At 41.5% G+C, this 19,038-nt stretch overlaps 1 protein-coding gene across 2 annotated transcripts in view; it reads left to right on the forward strand.

Annotated features, from left to right (window-relative positions):
• slc49a4 (solute carrier family 49 member 4) overlaps positions 1-2,610 on the forward strand; it is a 161,255-nt gene extending 158,645 nt beyond the window's left edge. For both annotated transcript variants that reach the window (XM_063051323.1, XM_063051324.1), the window contains exon 9: positions 402-2,610. In XM_063051323.1, the coding sequence (XP_062907393.1) occupies positions 402-517 (116 nt within the window). In that variant the 3' untranslated portion in view covers positions 518-2,610. The remainder of the gene's footprint in view (positions 1-401) is intronic.
• Positions 2,611-19,038: the final 16,428 nt, after the last annotated feature.

The raw sequence follows: 19,038 nt of genomic DNA on the forward strand, positions 1-19,038 counted from the left end.
TCTGCTTCTCACATCTGTCTCCATGAAATCAGAATTGTGCACGGCGACCTACTTACAAATATGATATAATTTCACTGGGGAGCTGCGCGCGCTGCATCATGCTGCCATCTTCTCCTCCTGTCCTGATTGTAGCCTTGTGCAACTGGTGGCTGTAAGTTTCAATGTTGTTACACTAGGGATAGAGCATTGGACATTCTCAAACCATGCACAATAACCGTGATGTGACATTTTCTTTGGAGCTAATCCTGTCATCTTTTCTCAATAGTTACCAATGGTTCTCAATGGTTATGAAGAGCAGCTGTTCCTTGTCAAATTTAGCTTTTTATTAAGTGTGTACTCTTACAGACATGATGAATGATTGTCTTTAAGGAAATGACAGTGCTTTCTTTTTGTATTTTCAGATGTTTCCTGGCTCAATTGGTGCCTGACTGCATCGTGTATGTTCAGTCTTATCCTCATTCTGCTGTTCAAGGAATCCTATGATAGACTCTACCTCGATGTTCTTGTCTCCGTTTGATGTTGTGTGGGCAAAAGAAGTGGATGGATTTTAAACTCCCCAGGGAATTGAGTTGCACAATCATTAGGAATTGCACTTTTTTCCAAAACAGGAATGGACAAACTCAAACTTGTAGCTTTTTCCACTGGTGTTTTTGTTTTAATTCAAACGTGATGTCATCAATTAAAATTATTAATATTGTAGGATTTGCGATGTGTGTGAAACAATAAGCTGATGTGTGTGTGTTCAGTGAATGATGGACTGTTTTAAGAGTGGAAGTGTCCTGGTACTGATAATATGATCGATGCAGACAAAGCAAGTGGTGGATGACAGTTTAAACATTCTCTACAGCTACCACAGTTGAACAATCATACTTTCAATTTTATTGTGGCAAATGCCTTTCTTGAGGCTGAAGAAGGCAATTGTGAAGAATTACTATTTAATGCAATTGAATAGGAAAGGTTAGTGATACTTGTAATATCAAGTATGTTCTTCCTATTATCAGTTTAAGATAGGATCAAATCAGAATTATTATGTTGACTTGACCCGACATTAGATGGGCATGGTAGGCATAAGGTTATTACAGAATGCACAGTACTGGAGTTGCCAATGGGAAATGGTAGTAAAGTACTTTATGCAAAATAACAGTTTCTGTTTACACAGATAATTGTGTCCTCAGAGATTTCAGCATCCAGTCACTGTTTACTGGTGTATCACATCAAACTGAATATGGGTTTTTATTTTCTCAGTCGGTTGTACTTTTTGTTATTTCTTTTCTGGCACGGTCTAGTGTGGTTGTCACTAGCCAGTAATCACGAGCAACTGATGAGGGAAAGAATTGCTAAGCACAAGAGCAATCCGGGTGCACTGACACCAAGGGATACATTAATGCCATGCATTCTCTCGCTTCGCTTTGTGTGGAGATTCTGCAAAAGAATTGAGTGCTATCCTTCACAGCTTGAAATTATTCACAAGTTGGAGTTCTGGCAGCATATTTTGGGGACTGTGGTAGTTTTGTCCCAGCAATTATGTTTTCTTACTATTTCAATCTGTGTAATTTTGTTTCCACTTTTTTGACTTGAATGTTTTATAAAATTCAGTAAAGGATGAGTTATTTCTTAACAACAACATCCAAACCGGAACTATAGATTGATGCTAGATGGAGGTTCAGAAAAGTTTGTCCATCTTTGTCTACAGAATTTGGATGTCAGATGCTGCTATTATGAGTGAAAGATGAATTGAAATATATTCTTAAAAAGAGTATATTACCCATGTTATTTACCTGTATCATGACCAATGTGAACTGTTAATGATACACAAGCAAAGACAATATTTCTTCCTTAAGCTTTTTAATTTTTTTTAAAAATTGCATTTGTTCTGCATTGTAGTGAGTTGGCAACAAAAGGGAAGCGGTTAATCTGTTTTCAGATCCCCTTAATTATACTCTTACACTTACCTATACTCTTACCTATCATTTTTTTTTCATGTGTCAAGTGCCCAGACTCCAGCTTCTTATGAAAGCAGTTCTCTTTCATCCACCCACTTCCCCGTCCACCTCCACGCCAAGATTAGAGAGTGAGTGAAAGCTTTGAGTACAATATCTTTGCCATTAAGTTAGATGCAGGTGTTAGAATGTATGATATTCTGCCCTTGCGTTGTATATGTTCCACTCTCCCCTACTCTGGTATTAGGATATACCTCTGCATTTCAAAGATTAACAATTTTTAAGAATTAAATATTCAATTTTACCAACCCTTTACAAATTTCAATTTGTAGTAGATTTTGTCTTTCTGCTTCGTCTTATCCTTAGGTGGATGTTTTGTTTTGTAACTGTTGTCTAAAATTACAATCATAACTGTTTTATCTTTAAGCATTGTGTCCTGAAGATGAAGTTGCATTAAGTATTCTAAGATTTGCTACTGTAGGCAAAGTATATTTCTCAAATTATAATATTTGTAAACTGGCCTTCTGTCAAGTTGTTTTTAAACCATTGCACAATGTTCTGTATCTATCTCTAAAGAATTAAAATGTACCTTTTCTGTGTATGCAGGGTACATCTTGATTGAAGTTTTCAAAATGTGACCATGTAAATAAACTGTGGAAACTGGAAGAAAGCTGTGAAAATGTCAAAGCTACACTTAATTACACTGAAACTAACAATTTAGTTGATCAGATTGTAAGCAATTGGACAACCCTGTGATGAGACTGTAAATGTTGGGATATGCTGCAGGAACTCAGCTAGTCAAGCAACATCTGTGGAAGTGGAGGGGGGGGTTGTAGGGGAGGAATTGTCAATATTTCATGTTTCAACCTGAAATATTGACAATTTCTTTCCCCTCCACAGTTACTGTCGCCTCCCTGTCAGCTTGAGCCAGTCTGGCCATTCTCTTTTGACCTCTGTCATCAGCAAGGCTTTTTCACCCAGATAACTGCAGCTTCACCGGCTTTTTTTTTTGTTTTTTTGCTTTGTTACTGTAAACGCCAGAGACGGTTGTGCGTGAAACTCCCAGGAGCTCAGTAGTTTCTGAGATGCTGAGATTGTTGGCAGTAACAATCACTTCACGGTCAATATCAATTGGATCACATTTCTTCCCCATTCTGATGTTTGGTCTGAACGTCAACTGAGCCTCTTGACCATGTCTGCATGCTTTTGTGCATTGAGTTGCTGCCACATGATTGGATTAGATATTTGTATTAACGAGCAGATGTACCTAATAAAGTAGCCACTGGGTGTATAAACTTGAATGATATAGGAGGTACAGTTAAAGGAAGAATCATGAAGCTGGAACCACAAATACTGTGAGACCAAGTCCACAAGCAGTTAATGAAGGAGTGTCACCTTTACCAAAGCAGCCTCACAAGCCAAGTGAAGTTTATTGTCATTTAACTATATACATTTATATAGAAATAAGACAACGTTTCTTCAAACCAAGGTGTAAAACACATAGCACATGATAACTTATGAAGGTAAGGATAAACTGTACAGATAAATCACACATAAATAACAAACTAAAGTGCATTAATATTCAATAGAACAGATTAACCAGTGACTGGTGGTTAGCTGTGGAAGATGACTCTGCCTCCTTGCTAACGAAGCAGAAAGCTGCTTTAGCCAGTATTGGGACTTGCCTAACTGAAAAAATAACACACAACTCTTCTTGTTTTACGACGGTTGGCAATCAGCTTAATGGTGCATTACCGTCACCTTCTACTCCAGAATGTGCAATAGACTTACATTCCGAAGTCCTTCATCCAATCATACACACATACATACCCTAATCTACAATTTATCCTCCCATCTTTGGCCATCCTAGTACCCTATTCCTGCTTATTCATCACATCCTATATAAAAAAAACTGTACCCCTTAAGAAAACTAAAAATACCCTGACCTGTGCTCTCTCACCCATGCCCAGCAACCCTTTTAATGTGAATTCCTGCACCCCCAATTCTCTTAGATTGATTATCATCATCTCTCTCTGTATTCCATACTTCCTGCAACTCAGAATTAGAAGTTCTACTGACTCTTCTTCCTGACATTCCTCACATAATTCTGTCTTGTGTTTCCCTATCATTTTCAATATTTTGTTTAACATACAGTGCCCCATCCTTAACCTAGTCCACACAGTGTCCTCTCTTCTGTATCCACTACCTACCCTAGTACCTACAACACTTTGTTGTATTTGATATAAATGCCTCCCTGTCCTATCATTCTTGCCAGAAACACAGAACTCTGTTTAAAGAAAAAGGTATGTTGATGGGGTTATGTTTCTTTCTATCATTTTTTTAGGCTCTGGATATTGTTGGGAGGGCCAGCATACAATACCCATCAATAATGGCCCTTCAGATTGCATGCAGAGGCACCATGTTTAACAGTGGTGGAGATACTCTCAGAGTATTCTTTGGGAAGAAGTTCCAGGAATTAAAACTACTAACAATGAAAAATCAGTGATTTATCTCCAAGTTATTATCTTGTTCAACTGAGAGGACGGTGCCACCATGCATCTGAAGTCATTGGTGGTAGAGGGCAAAGGTTGGGAGATGCTATCGCAACAGTTTAGGCCAAGAGTGGTGAACCAGTAACGCACGAAACAAATTTTGTTGACATACACATGCATTACTGCCCCTAAATTGTTTAAGCCCACCTTTAATAAAACAATACATAATGATCATCTTTACTGCCAAATGAAGCAGCCAATTAATTTTTACAACCTAAGAGCAGTAAGGTTTTTCTACAGAAAACATTTTATGTCGGCTTTGCGCCAGCTAGATGATTACAAAAATACATGATAATCGATGATTGAAATCCTAGCAGACCTGGTGAACGCGATTATTTGAATGGTAAATGGTTGGGCCAGTTGGCATTGACTTCGCTTATATTGTTCTGTCATTTAAGAGTGAACACTAAGTATTCAGTGATTATCATGGTAAATACTGAATGTAATTTATTGCCTCCATGAGTGTACATGAATAGTGATGAACTTGATCAGTTCTAATTATAGGAGGATACTTACTGATGAAGCTAGTGCTGTGTGCAAAGCTGTCAAAACAAGCTGGATATATAAAATATTTGTTAGTGTAGCAACAGAAGTCTCAATAAGAGAGCAGTGGGTTATTTTCTTTTACTTGACCTTTTGTGAAAATCACATCAAAGCTTATAATTTCACATTCATGTTTATTATGATGTATATGAGGTACAATAACAAGACTATTTGGAAATATTTTTCAGTTGTGATTTTGAAAGACTAATTTTTGAACAGGTTTTATAAAATGTTTCACATTTTAATTTGTCTCTTAATATGTTTATTAATAGTAAACCAATGAATATATGTAAATAAGCAACAAGGTTCATCATTTTTCCTTAAAGTCTATAATTACTGTTATTAATTTACTAAACATCAATAATCTCAGTTTAAAATTACCATGGCATGCAAGGGGATTTTTTTTGAGAAGATTATTGCTAATTTGGACACACACTCTCAAAAAGACTCGTCACCCTGGCCTATGATTTTGATAACCTTAGTTTATGAAGAGATTTTGTTGAACTTCTTGAATTAAAGAATCTTATGCTAAATAAGGTGCCCACTTGGCTTGTCATGTAAATAGCAGCTAAGACAAGTTATTGAATAAAACGCATGTTCCATCTCTCAATCCATGCCTGCTCCCCCCTTCGCCCCACCCCACACACACACCCCCTTCCCCAACTCACCCACTTGATGAGTCATTGGGTATATTTAAAGTAGAAGTGGACACATTCTTGTTTGGTGAGGGTGTCTGCGGGGAGCAGGGAGAAGACAGAAGAATGGAGTTCAGAGGGCAAATAAATCAGCCATGATCAAATAGCAGAGCAGATTCGATGGGCCAAATGGTCTAGTTTTGTTTCTAACAACAAAACTGTACCTCTTCCTAGAGGTGCTGCCTGGCCTGCTGCGTTCACCAGCAACTTTGATGTGTGTTGCCTTAATTTTGTTTCTATGTTATTTGGTTTAATGGTATTTAACACTTCTCACCTGGCAGGTCCACTTGGAAGTCTGAAGTTTTCTTTGCTATTTGCCATGGCAAGCTTTTGTATTGTCTGCAAATTTCTCAATGTCTAATTCAAATCCATATGTAATGCCTTTAAGTGTCCTTGTACAGAGCACTGCAAACCCCACTGCATGCAGCCTTCCAATCTCCAAATCTGCCATTGCCACCATGCCAATTTCGGATTATACTCAACCATTTTTATTGTCTTTTTGAACTTTTACTTCCCATACTAGTCTTTACATAGGGCTTTGTTCAAAATCTATGTGGTGTATCTCAAATGCATTGTTCTCATTGACTTTCCTTGGTATCTTCTTGAAATATTTGATTTTTAATCAGTAATGGCCTTCCTATGACATATCTATGCTAGCTGTTATCTCAAATCCTTTAAACTGTCTTTCATAAATTTATACAATAATTTTCCATATCCTATGAGACTAATTATCTGTTATAGAGTTGTGCAAAACTACAGCACAGTAACAGGTTCTTCAGCCCATTTAATCTACGCCAAACCATCTAAGCTGCCTAGTCCCATCGACCTATACCCAGACCATTGCCCTCCAAACTCCTCCCATCGATGTACCTATCCAAACTTCTCTTAAGCTTTGAAATTAAGCTAGTATGCACCATTTACACTAGCAGCTCATTCCACTCTCTCATGGCCCTCTGAGTGAAGAAGTTTCACTTTATATTTCCCTTAAACTTTTTACATTTCACCCTCAACATATCCGATTGTTGTACTTGCACCTAACCTCACTGGAAAAAAAAAACAAAAAATCTGCAGACACTGGAAATCCATGCAACATACACAAAATGCTGGAGAAACTCAGCAGGTCAGGCAGCATCTATGGAAAAGAGTAGCCGACATTTTGGGTCAAGACACTTCATCAGGACTATCCTCTAGTTGTAGTCTCACCCAACATCAGTGGAAGAAGCCTGCTTACATTTACTCTATCTATACCCCTCATAATTTTGAATACCTCTATCAAATCTCCCCTTAATCTTCTATGTTCCAAGGAATAAAATCCTAACCTATTCAATCTTTCCTTATAGCTTGGGTCCTCCAATCCTGGCAACATCCTTGTAAATTTTCTGTGTACTCTTTCAACCTTATTTACATCTTTCCTGCAGGTAGGTGACCTAAACTGCACGCAATACTCCAAAGTAGGCCTCACCAACAACTTATGCAACTAGCATCCCATCTCATGTACTCAATATTTTTGATTTATGAAGGCCAATGTGCCAAAAGCTTTCTTTATGATATGTGGTGCCATATTCAATGAATTATGAATCTGTACTCCCTGATACCTTCATTCTTCTATAATCCTCAGTGTCCAACTATTCACTGTGTAAGACCTACCCTAGTTGGTCCTACAGAAGTGCAATACCTAGTACTTGTCTGCATTAACTTCCATATGCCATTTTTCAGTCCATTTTTCCAGCTGGTCCAGATCCCACTGCAAGCTCTGATAGTCTTCCTTACTGTCCACTGCACCCCATCTGCAAATTTGCTGATTCAGTTAACCACATTATCATCCAGATCATTGATATAGATGACAAACAACAATGGACCCAGCACTGATTCCTGTGGCACTCCACTAGTCACAGGTCTCCAGTCAGAGAGGCAACCATCTTCTACCACTCTGGCTTCTCCCACAAAGCCAATGTCTAATCTAACTTACTACCTCATCTTGAGTGCCAAGTGAATGAATCTTCTTGACCAACCTCCCATCCAGGATCTTGTCAAATGACTTGCAAAAGTCTATGTAGATAATTTTAGAGTGATTTTTGGGTTTAGAATGTTTAACAGATAATTTTAGCCACCGGTATTCAGATCTGGGTGTGGATTTGATTTTAAAGCAGCTCTGAACAATAGGTTCACAGACCAGGAAATGGATATTTAGCTGATTGTCTGCATAGGCATGAGTCCAATCAACATTCCATTGCATGGGTACAAAAATGATTAACACTTGTTCTGGGTCTGATGGTGGAAAGATTGTAAAAATGGATTTGTTTGACGTCCTGAATGTTCTTTGATCATCAGCACATAGAATGTATGTAGTGCTGGGCAGACCTTTCAACTGAAAGCCTGCTGTGTCTCCATATGATGCCTGATGTATCATCTTTTGTTGAATAAAGAAGCTGGTTCATATCTACCAGTACTTTTCTCGAGTGACTTCATTCACTTAACATCAGACAACATCCACTGCCTTGCCTATCCTAGTAACTTGCTTAACAATCTCTATAAGATTGGTTAGACATAACTTACCACGCACATGCCGTGCTGACTATCCCCATTCACTCCATTGCTATCCAAATACTCATATATATTAGAATTATCTTCCTCTAAGTTTACCACTACTGATGTCAGGCTCACCAGCCTATAATTTTCTGGTTTATTTTTAGAGTCTTTCTTAAACAGCAGAACATCATTAGCTAATCTCCAATCCTCCAGTACCTCAAACCTGTCACTAAGGATGATTTAATTATCTCTGCTAAGGCTCCTGCAATTTCTACACTTGCTGTCCATAAGAATCCAAGAGAACACCTTATCAGGCCCTGGGGAATTTCTCCACCCTGATTTGTCTCAAGACTGCAAACACCTCTTCCTCTGTAATCTGTCTAGGGTCCATGACACACTCCTGCTTTGCCTCACCTCTGTGCCTGTCCTCTGAATAAATACAGATGGAAAAAATCTATTGTAGATTTCCCCTTCTCTATTGGCTCCACACATAGATAATCATTCTGATCTTCCAGACACCCATTTGGAGTGAGGCTTCACTTGGAGTATTGTGATTACTTTTGGGTGCCTTTTCTGACAAAGGATGTGTTGACTTTGGAGCAGATTCAAAGGAGGTCCATGGAAATGATTCCAGGATTGAAAGTCTTATCATATGAAAAGTGTTTGATAGCTCTGAGCCTGTACTCACTGGAATTCAGAAGAATGAAGGAGGGATCTCATTGAAACCTATCAGATTTTGAAAGGCCTTGATAGAGTGTATGTGGAGAGGATGTCTCCTATGATGAGTATTCTAGGACCAGAGAACACAACCTCAGAATAGGGGGATATCTATTTAGCATGAAGAAAAGGAATTTCTTCGGCCAGAGAGTGGTGAATCTGGAAATCGTTGCAGCAGGTGGCTGTTGTGGCAAGTCATTGAGTATATTTATGGCAGAGTTTGATAGATGCTTGATTAGTCAAGGTCTGAAGGGTTACAGGGAGAGGACAGGAGATTGGGGCTGAGAGGGAAATGGAGCAGCAATGATGAAATGCTTGAGTAGACTCAATGGGCCAAATGGCCTAATTCAGCTCTTATATCTTATGGACCAATTTTGTTCCTTGCAATCCTTTTGCTCTTGACCTATCAGTAGAATCCCTTAGGATTCTGCTTCATCTTGTTTACTAAGGCAATCTTGTGCCTTCTTTTAGCCCTCCTGATTTCTTCCTTAAGTGCTCTGTTACATTTCTTATGGTCCATAAGATCCATTGTTTGCTCCTGTCTGCCTATTCCTGCTATGCACCTATTTTTTTCCCTCTTTACCAGTGGCTCATATCTTTTGAAAACCTTGGTTCCCTAAACATAGTATCTTTACCTTCTATTCTGACAGGCACATACAAGCCTTGTACTCTCAAAATTTTGCTTTTGAAGGCCTCCCACTTACCAAGTACACCTTTGCCAGAAAATAGCCTGTCCCAATCCACACATGCCTGATCATTTCTGATACCATTAAAATTGCCCTTTCTCTAATTAAGAATTTCAACCTGCAGACCAGATTTAGCCTTTTCCATAATTACTTTGAAACTAATAGGATTACGATCACTAGATGCAAGGTGTTCCCCTCCACAAACTTCTGTCACCTGCCCTGTTGCCCTGTCACATCTTTCATCTTTCAGAAATCAGGAGGGCTAAAAGTAGTGAATCTGTGGAATGCTCTGTCACAGACTGCGGTGGAGGCCAAGTTCATGCGTATATTTAAGGCAGAAGTTCATCATTTCCTAATCATGTTGGGCATCAAACGATATGGTGAGAAGGCAGGTGTATGGGGTTGAGTGGGATCTGGGATCAGCCATGATGGAATGGTGGAGCAGATTCGATGAGCTGAATGGCCTAATTCTGCTCCTATGTCTTGTCTTATTCCTAATAGCAGATCAAGTATCACAGCACTCTTTTGTTGGGACTTCTATGTAGTGATTAAGGAAACTTTTCTAAACAGATTTGACAAAATCTATGCCATCGTGTCCCATAGTATGGGAGTCCCAGCCTACTATAACTACCTTTTGTTTCTTGCAACAGTCTGCAATCTCTGCAGATTTGTTCCTCTAAATTTTGCAGGCTGATGGGTGGTCTGTGATATAGCCCTATTAACGAGATCATGCCTTTCTTGTTTCTCGTTTCTACCCATAATGCCTCACTAGACAAGTTCTCCAGTCTGTCCTGGCCGAGCACTGCCATGACATACTCTCTGACCCCTTACGTCCTCCCACCCTGTCACAGCTAAAACAACTGAACCCCGGAATACTGAGACCAGTTCTGCCTGTCCTGCAACCAATTCCTTTTTAGAAACAGCTCCACATTTCAAGACTCTGTCAACACACGCGAAATGCTGGAGTCAGGCAGTGTCTTCAATGAAGGAGAATAAACATCAACTGTTTATTCCTCTCCGGAGATGGTACAGCAGAAAACAAGTCCTGGAAGAACTTTCAGATCAGGCAACATTTTATGGAAGGAAATTGGACAATGAATGTTTTGGATTGAGACCCTTCTTCTGGACTGAAAAAGTACAATGGAGATGACTAGTTGCAAGAAATGAGGTGGAGGAATGGATCAGAGCCAACAAGCTTGCGGTGGCTCCATGTGAGGAAGGGGTGATTGGCAGATGGCATCAAGTGGGGAAGGGAAAGGAAAAAATGGTTAAATTTCCCTTAGCAGATGCTGGCTGAACTCTTGAGTTCCATCAGCAGCTCATCTCTTTTTTTCTGCACCAGGTACTAGCATCTGCAGACTCTCGTGTCCGCAGAAAATACTTCTTACATTCTGTGTAACGTTTTCCTTGAAAGGGTGACAAAATTGTAAAACCCTTTCAAAAGGAAAGGAATCAGATAACATTTAAACAGGAGATTTTGCAGATGCTGGAAATAAAGTTGTTCTTCTTCCAAAGCCCATAACCCCTACTGGGGCACAGGCTGCCAACAGCAGCTCTGCCAGTCTTTCAACATGATCCCAGTGTAACCCATCTTTGGAATCCTTCCTCTCCCAAGGATGCTTCTATGGGCATTTCTATACTCTGGGGTTTTATGGGTTGGAGTTGCTTCCTTACGACTGGAAAGGAAGGGGAGATATCCATTCCCTACATATTCGCATATCTATCCAACAGTCTCTTAAATTCCTCAGTTGTATCTTCTTCCACCATTTCTCCTCGTTCCAGGCACCAACCAATCTGCATAAAACACATTTCCTTTAAACTTTGCCACTCTTGCCTTAAATGCATATCCTGTATTACATGACATTTTACCCTGGGAAAAAGATTCTGATTGCTTACCATTGCCAGTCCTGGTGAAAGGGCTTGGCCCAAAATTTCAACTCTGTATTTCTTTTGATAGATGCTGTCCAACCCTCTGAGGTGCTCCCGCATTTTGTGTGGATAACATTGAAATTTTTGTTTAATTGAAGACAATAGGCACTAACTGGATCTTTCCAAGATCTTGGCACAGTCACGCTGGTCAACTTATCATCTTCTGTGCTGTATTATTTCTTTTATTTACTTCTTTTCAGCCAGAACCTTCGGTGGAGTGATTTATAGCACTGGGCCAGTATACAGTGGAATTCAGACCAGGGATCTCATGAAAACCCACTGAATACAGAACGGCCTGAGAGGATGTTTCTATTAGCAGAAGAGCTTTGGGTTCAAGGGCACAGCCTCAGAATACAGTGGTGTCCTTTGAGGAATTTCTTCACCCTGGGTGTAGTAAATCTATGGAATTTGACAGTTATGAAACCCAAGTTTTTTTTAGCACTTTGGTGTTTGGAACAGTGGCCAAACAGCATTTGGGCTTGATTGGCAAGAACAAATTAAATAAGGCAGAGGCAAGCAGAGCAGCCATTATTGGAGTGACCATCATTGGAGTGCACAGAGCTAAAGTGGAGATTTTGAGGATCTAGCTCTTTGAGGCTTGAGTGAGAGAAGGAGAAAAGGCTGTGGGTAGGTTTCTCTCTCCACCAGTTTATTTATTGTTTTTTTCCTTCTTTTTATTTAGAACAGTAGAGATGCCAGGTTGAATGCTTCTGTTGCTGGACATGGGAAAGCAGGGTGCCTGACGACTACACTTGGGAGAAGAGCATCTAATTGCAGCTTCTAACACTCTGCATTTGGGAAGCTGAGGGGATGATAGACAGGACATATAGAGAGGTAGTTACACTCAAGATGCAGGACACGGGAGACTAGGTAACAGTCAGGAAGGGATAAGGGGTTAAACAGCTAGAGCAGAGTACTCCTGTTGCCATGCCCCTCAACAATAGGTTTTCCACTTTGGATAGCTGAGGGAGGATGACCTAGAAGAGGAAAGTCACAGTGGTCAGGTCTCTGGCACTGAGAAGGGCAGTCTCCTCTAGAAGGGAAGCGGGGAGAAGAGGCGAGCAGTGGTGATCGGGGATTCATTCGTTAGGGGAATGGACAGGAGATTCTGTGGAAAAGAACAAGATTTCCCCAATGGTATATTGCTTCCTGGGTGCCGGGGTCTAGAACATCTCGGATCAGGGCTTCAGCATTCTTAAGTGGGAGGGTGAACAGCCAGAGGTCGTGGTCCATGTAGGTACCAATGATATGAGTAGGAAGAGTAATGAGGTTCTTCAAAATGAGTTCGGGGAGACAGGTGATAAGTTAAATGGCAGGACCTCCAGGGTTGCGCTTAGAATTGCTACTCATGCCACGTGCTAATGAGGCCAGAAATAGGACAATTATACAGTTAACACATTGGTGTAGGAGGGAGGCTGTCAGCATTTCGGGTCATTCGCCTCTCTTCCAGGGAAGTTGGGACCTGTACAGAAGGGACGGTTTGCACCTGAACTGGAAGGGGACTAATAACCTAACAGGAAGGTTTGCTAGTGCTGCACAGAGGGGTTAGAACTCGAGTTGCAAGGGGATGGGAACCAGAGTACCAGAAGAGTTTGTGGAGAACGATTTGTTAAGACCTCAGACAAAGTGAGAAATCACAAGGTTGAGCAAGGTGCAACTAATGTCCTGAGCTGTGCATATTTCATTGCAAGAAGGGCAGGTGGGACCTATAGAAAGGGGATGGGCTGCACTTGAATCCGAGGGGGACCAATATTATAGGGGGCAGGTTTACTACAGCTGTTGGGAGTGATTTAAACTAATCTGGCAGGGGGATGGAAACCAGTATGATAGAGCTGAGGATGAACCAGCAGGTTTACAAGTAGATGATGGGTGTAACATGAATGTAAGGAAGGGCAAGCTAATGATTGGGTACAAATGCAGACAGAGCAAAGAGTTAAATTGTACCACGGAGGCAAAATTCAAAAGGGCAAAGAATACAGGACTGAAGATGCTGTATTTAAAAAACTATTATGGGAATCATATATAAGCCTCCAAATAGTAGCCAGGATATTGGGTTGAGATTGCAAAGGGAGCTGGAAAAGGCACATAATAAGGGTAATGTCACAATTGTAATGGGGGACTTCAATATGCAAGGGGATTGGGAAAATCAGGTTGATGTTGGATTGTAAGAGAGGGAATTTGTTGAATGCCTATGAGATGGATTTTTAGAGCAGCTTGTGCATGATCCTTCTTGGGGAAAGGCTATCTTAAATTGGGTACTATGTAATGCCAAGATCTTATTAGGGACCATAACGTAAAGGAAAGCTTAGGAGGCAGTGATCTTAATATGGTTGAATTCATACTGCAGTTTGGGAGGGAGAAGCATAATTCACATGTATCACTATTGCAATGGAATAAAGGGAATTACAGAGGCATGAGGTAGCAGCTTGCCCAGATGGATTGAATGTAGGATACTAGTGGGGATGACAGCAGAGTCGAGATGGCTGGAGTTTCCGGGTATAGTTCACAAGGTGCAGGATAGATAGGTCCCACTGAGAAAGAAGTTCTCAAATAATGGGGTAAGCAACCGTGGCTGACAAGGGAAGTTAGGGGATGCAGAAAAGCCAAGGAAAGGGCATATAAGGTAGCAAAAGTGAGTAGGAAGTTGGATGATAGGGAGGCTTTTAAAATCTAACAAAAGGCAGTTAAAAAGCTGTCAGAAGGGAAAAGATGAGGGCAAACAAACCAATAATATAAAGCAGGATACTAGAAGCTTTTTCAGTTATATAAAAAGTGAGGTGAGAGTTGATATTGGACCAAGGGAAAATGATGCTGGTGAGGTAGTAATGGGAGACAAAGATATGACAGTCAAACATAATGGGTACTCTGCATCTGTTTTCATTATGGAAGACACTAGCAGTGTACCAGAGGTGCGTGAGTGTCAGGGAGCAAGAGTGAGTGCTATTGCTATTACAAAGGAAAAAGTACGAGGAAAACTGAAAGATCTTAAGGTGGATAAGTCACCTGGACCAGATGGACTACTTCCCAGAGTCCTGAAAGAAGTTGCTGAAGAGATAATGGATACATTGATCATGATCTTTCAAAAATCACTTGATTCTGGCATGGTCCCAGAGGACTGGAAGATTGCAAATGTCACTCCGCTCTTTAAGAAGAGAAAAAGGCAAAAGAAAGAAAGATATAGACCAGTTAGTCTAACCTCAGTGGTTGGGAAGTGTTGGATTTCCTTATTAAGGATGAGGTATCGGGGTACTTGGAAACTAATGATAAAATAAGTCAAAGTCAGCATGGTTTCTGTAAAGGGAAATCTTGCCTGACAAATCTGATAGAGTTCTTTGAGGAAGTAACAAGCAGGGTGGACAAAGGAGAGGTAGTGGATGTCATTTACTCAGATTTTCAGAAGGCATTTGATAAGGTGGCACACATGAGATTGCTTAACAAGATAAAATCCTATGGTGTTACAGGAAAGATACTGGCATGGATAGAGGAATGGCTGACAGGCAGGAGGCAGTGAAAGGGAATAAAAGGGGCCTTTTCTGGTTGGCTGTCAGTGACTAGTGGTGCTCCTCAGGGGTCAGTATTGGGACTGCTACTTTTCACATTGTTTGTAATGATTTGGATAATGGAATTGATGGCTTTGTGGCAAAGTTTGTGGATGATACAAAGATAGGTGGAGGGGTAGATAGTGCTGAGGAAGCAATGTGATGGCAGCAGGACTTAGATAAATTGGATGAATAGACACGGACCTGAATGACTTCCACCCAGTTGCACTCACCCCCGTCATTGCAAAGTGTTTTGAGAGACTGGTTCTATCACATCTGAAATCCTGTCTGCCCATTATCCTGGACCCCCATCAATTTGCCTGTCGCACCAACAGGTCAACAGAGGACGCCATCTCCACAGCACTTCACTCTGCCCTGACCCACCTGGACAGCCCCTACTCTTACGTCAGAATGCTGTTCATTGACATTAGTTTGGCATTCAATACTGTGATCTCCTCCAAGCAGATCACCTCTGCAATTGGACCTTGGACTTTCAGACTAACAGACCCCAATCAGTTAAGTTAGACTCCACTCTCACCCTGAACACCAGCGTGCCTCAAGGCTGTGTGCTGAGCCCTCTTCTGTACTCCCTTTTCACCTATGACTGCGTTCCTGTACAGGGTTCTAACTCCATAATCAAGTTTGCAGGTGACACCACGGTGGTTGGCCTGATCAGAGGGGATGACGAGATGGCCTACAGGGACGAGGTCCAGCACCTCGCCATGTGGTGTGCCGACAACAACCTGGCCCCTAACACCCAGAAGACCAAGGAGATCATTGTGGACTTCAGGCATGCTAGGAGCCACACTCATATCCCCATCTACATCAACGGAGTTGTAGTGGAGCGTGTATCAAGCTTCAGATTCCTTGGTGTCCACATTTCCGATGATCTCACCTGGTCCCTGAACTCCTCCATCCTGATCGAAAAGGCGCAACAGTGCCTTTATTTCCTATGGAGCATCAAGAAATCTCACCTCTGTCCCAGGATACTGATGGACTTTTACCGCTGTAAAAGCATATTCACCAACTGCATTTCAGTGTGGTATGGCAATTGTCCCATATCGGACCGCAAAGCACTCCAGCGTATAGTGAAAACTGCCCAGCAGATAATCAGCACCCAATTGCCCACCATTGAGAACATCTACCATAAATGCTGCCTGGGCAGGGCGAAAAGCATTATCAAGGATGCATCTCACCCTAACCATGGACTTTTTTCTCTCCTCCCATCCGGTAGGTGCTACAGGAGCCTCCACTCCCACACCAACAGGCACAGGAAGAGTTTTCTTCCCTGAGGCTGTGACACTGCTGAACCTCACATCACAGTGCTAAGCAGTATTGCACCCGTATCGGACTGTCTCAGTACTTTTATATTTGTGTGCTGTAGCACTTAATTTTTATTCGCAGTTATTTTGTAAATAACACTATTCTTTGCATTTCTGGTTAGGTGCTAATTGCATTTCATTGGCTTTGTATCTGTACTCGGCACAATGACAATAAAGATGAAACTAATCTAAAAAAAGTGGTGGATGGAATACAGTGTTGGGAAATGTATAGTCATAGTCATAGTTATACTTTATTGATCCCGGGGGAAATTGATTTTCATTACAGTTGCACCATAAATAATTAAATAGTAATAAAGCCATAAATAATTAAATAGTAATATATAAATTATGCCAGGAAATAAGTCCAAGACCAGCCTATTGGCTCAGGGTGTCTGACCCTCCAAGGGAGGAGTTGTAAAGTTTGATGGCCACAGGCAGGAATGACTTCCTATGATGTTCTGTGTTGCATCTCGGTGGAATGAGTCTCTGGCTGAATGTACTCCTGTGCCCATCCATTACATTATGTAGTGGATGGGAGACATTGACCAAGATGGCATGCAACTTGGACAGCATCCTCTTTTCAGACACCACTGTGAGAGAGTCCAGTTCTATCCCCACAACATCACTGGCCTTAGGAATGAGTTTGTTGATTCTGTTGGTGTCTGCTGCCCTCAGCCTGCTGCCCCAGCACACAATAGCAAACATGATAGCACTGGCCACCACAGACTCGTAGAACATCCTCAGCATCGTCCAGCAGATGCTAAAGGGACTCAGTCTCCTCAGGAAATAGAGACGGCCCTGACCCTTCTTGTAGACAGCCTCAGTGTTCTTTGACCAGTCCAGTTTATTGTCAATTCATATCCCCAGGTATCTGTAATCCTCCACCATGTCCACACTGACCTCCTGAATGGAAACAGGGGTTGCCGGTACCTTAGCTCTCCTCAGGTCTAACACCAGCTCCTTAGTCTTTTTCACATTAAGCTGCAGATAATTCTGCTCACACCATGTGACAACGTTTCCTACCGTAGCCCTGTACTCAGCTGATGCATCCAACTATGGCAGAGTCATCAGAAAACTTCTGAAGATGACAAAACTCTGTGCAGTAGTTGAAGTCCAAGGTGTAAATGGTGAAGAGAAAGGGAGACAAGACAGTCCCCTGTGGAGCCCCAGTGCTTCTGATCAATGGATTTTGGTAAAAGGAACAATTGTGCGGACTATTATCTAAATGGGGAAGGTTCAAATATCAGAGGTGCAGAGGGAACTGGGAGCCCTCGTTAACTCCCAGAAGGTTAATTTACAGGTTGAGTCTGTGGTAAAGAAAGCAAATGCAATGTTGGTATTTATTTCAAGGGGAATTGAATATAATACCATATGACCATGAGACATAGTCGCAGAATTAGGCCATTTGGCCCATTGAGTTGCTGCATGGCAATCCTTCACCCCCTCCTCAGCCCCACTCCCTAGCCTTCTCCCCATAACCGTTGATACCATGTCCAATCAAGAACCTTAGATATACGCAACGACCTGACCTCCACAGATGCCTGTGGTAATAAATTCCACAAATTCACCACCTCTGGCTAAAGAAATTTCTCCAGATCTCTGTTTTAAGTGGACGCCTCTTTAACCTGAGGCTGCATCCTCTTGACATAGACTTCCTCACCACGGGTAACACCATTTCCACATCTACTCTATCTATGTCTTTCAACATTTGAAAGGTTTCATCCTTCTAAGTTCCAACAAGTACAGACTGAGAGCCATCAAACGTTCCTTGTATGAGAACCCTTTCATTCCCGGAATCATTCATGTGAACCACCTCTGGGCCCTCTCCAATGCCAGCACATCTTTTGGACATCCAAGGGACTTTGAGGAACAAATTTATTGAGAGATCACAGAATGTTGCAAGAAAGATAAGGTTGTTTTCATAAGTGATTTGATGAGCCACCAAGACCAAATCAGCAATGACGAAAGGAAAAACCCACCCTTCTTACCCGTTTCTTTGGCCTCAGCCACTTCTTGCTGAAGCCTCTTGAGTCAAAGCCCCTGATTTCGTACTTTGACTCTAGCCCAACTTCGACAATGGCCACTCCGCTAGACCCTATCTCACTTTTATGCTTTAAAAAAATAAGAAAAAACCCTCACGCGAGGAGAAAGAATTCATCACGTTGGGAGGTGTTCCTCCTGCCTTCTGCTGCCACCGATGCCGCAAAATGAGGCATCATACCTGGTGTATAAAGCCTCATTTTGCAGCATCACATCCCTGATCCTGAATTCTAGTCCATCGCATTTGCCTTCCTCACCACTGACTCAACCTGCAATTTAACCTTTGGGGTGTTCTGCCCAAGGTCTTCCAAGATCCTCTGCATATTAGATTTTTGGATTTTCTCCCTGTTCAGAAAATAGTCTGCACATTTATTTCTACCACCGAAGTGCATGACCATGTAAAAGCAAGGGGATAAAGTTGAGGTTTTATAAGACACTAGTCAGGCTGCACTTGGAGTATTGTCAACAGTTTCGGACCCCATTTTTCAGAAAGAATGTGTTGTCATTAGAGGGAGTCCAGAGGAGGTTCATGAGGACAATGCCGGG

This window comes from Mobula hypostoma, chromosome 6 (assembly GCF_963921235.1).
Source record: "Mobula hypostoma chromosome 6, sMobHyp1.1, whole genome shotgun sequence".
NCBI lineage: Eukaryota > Metazoa > Chordata > Chondrichthyes > Myliobatiformes > Myliobatidae > Mobula > Mobula hypostoma.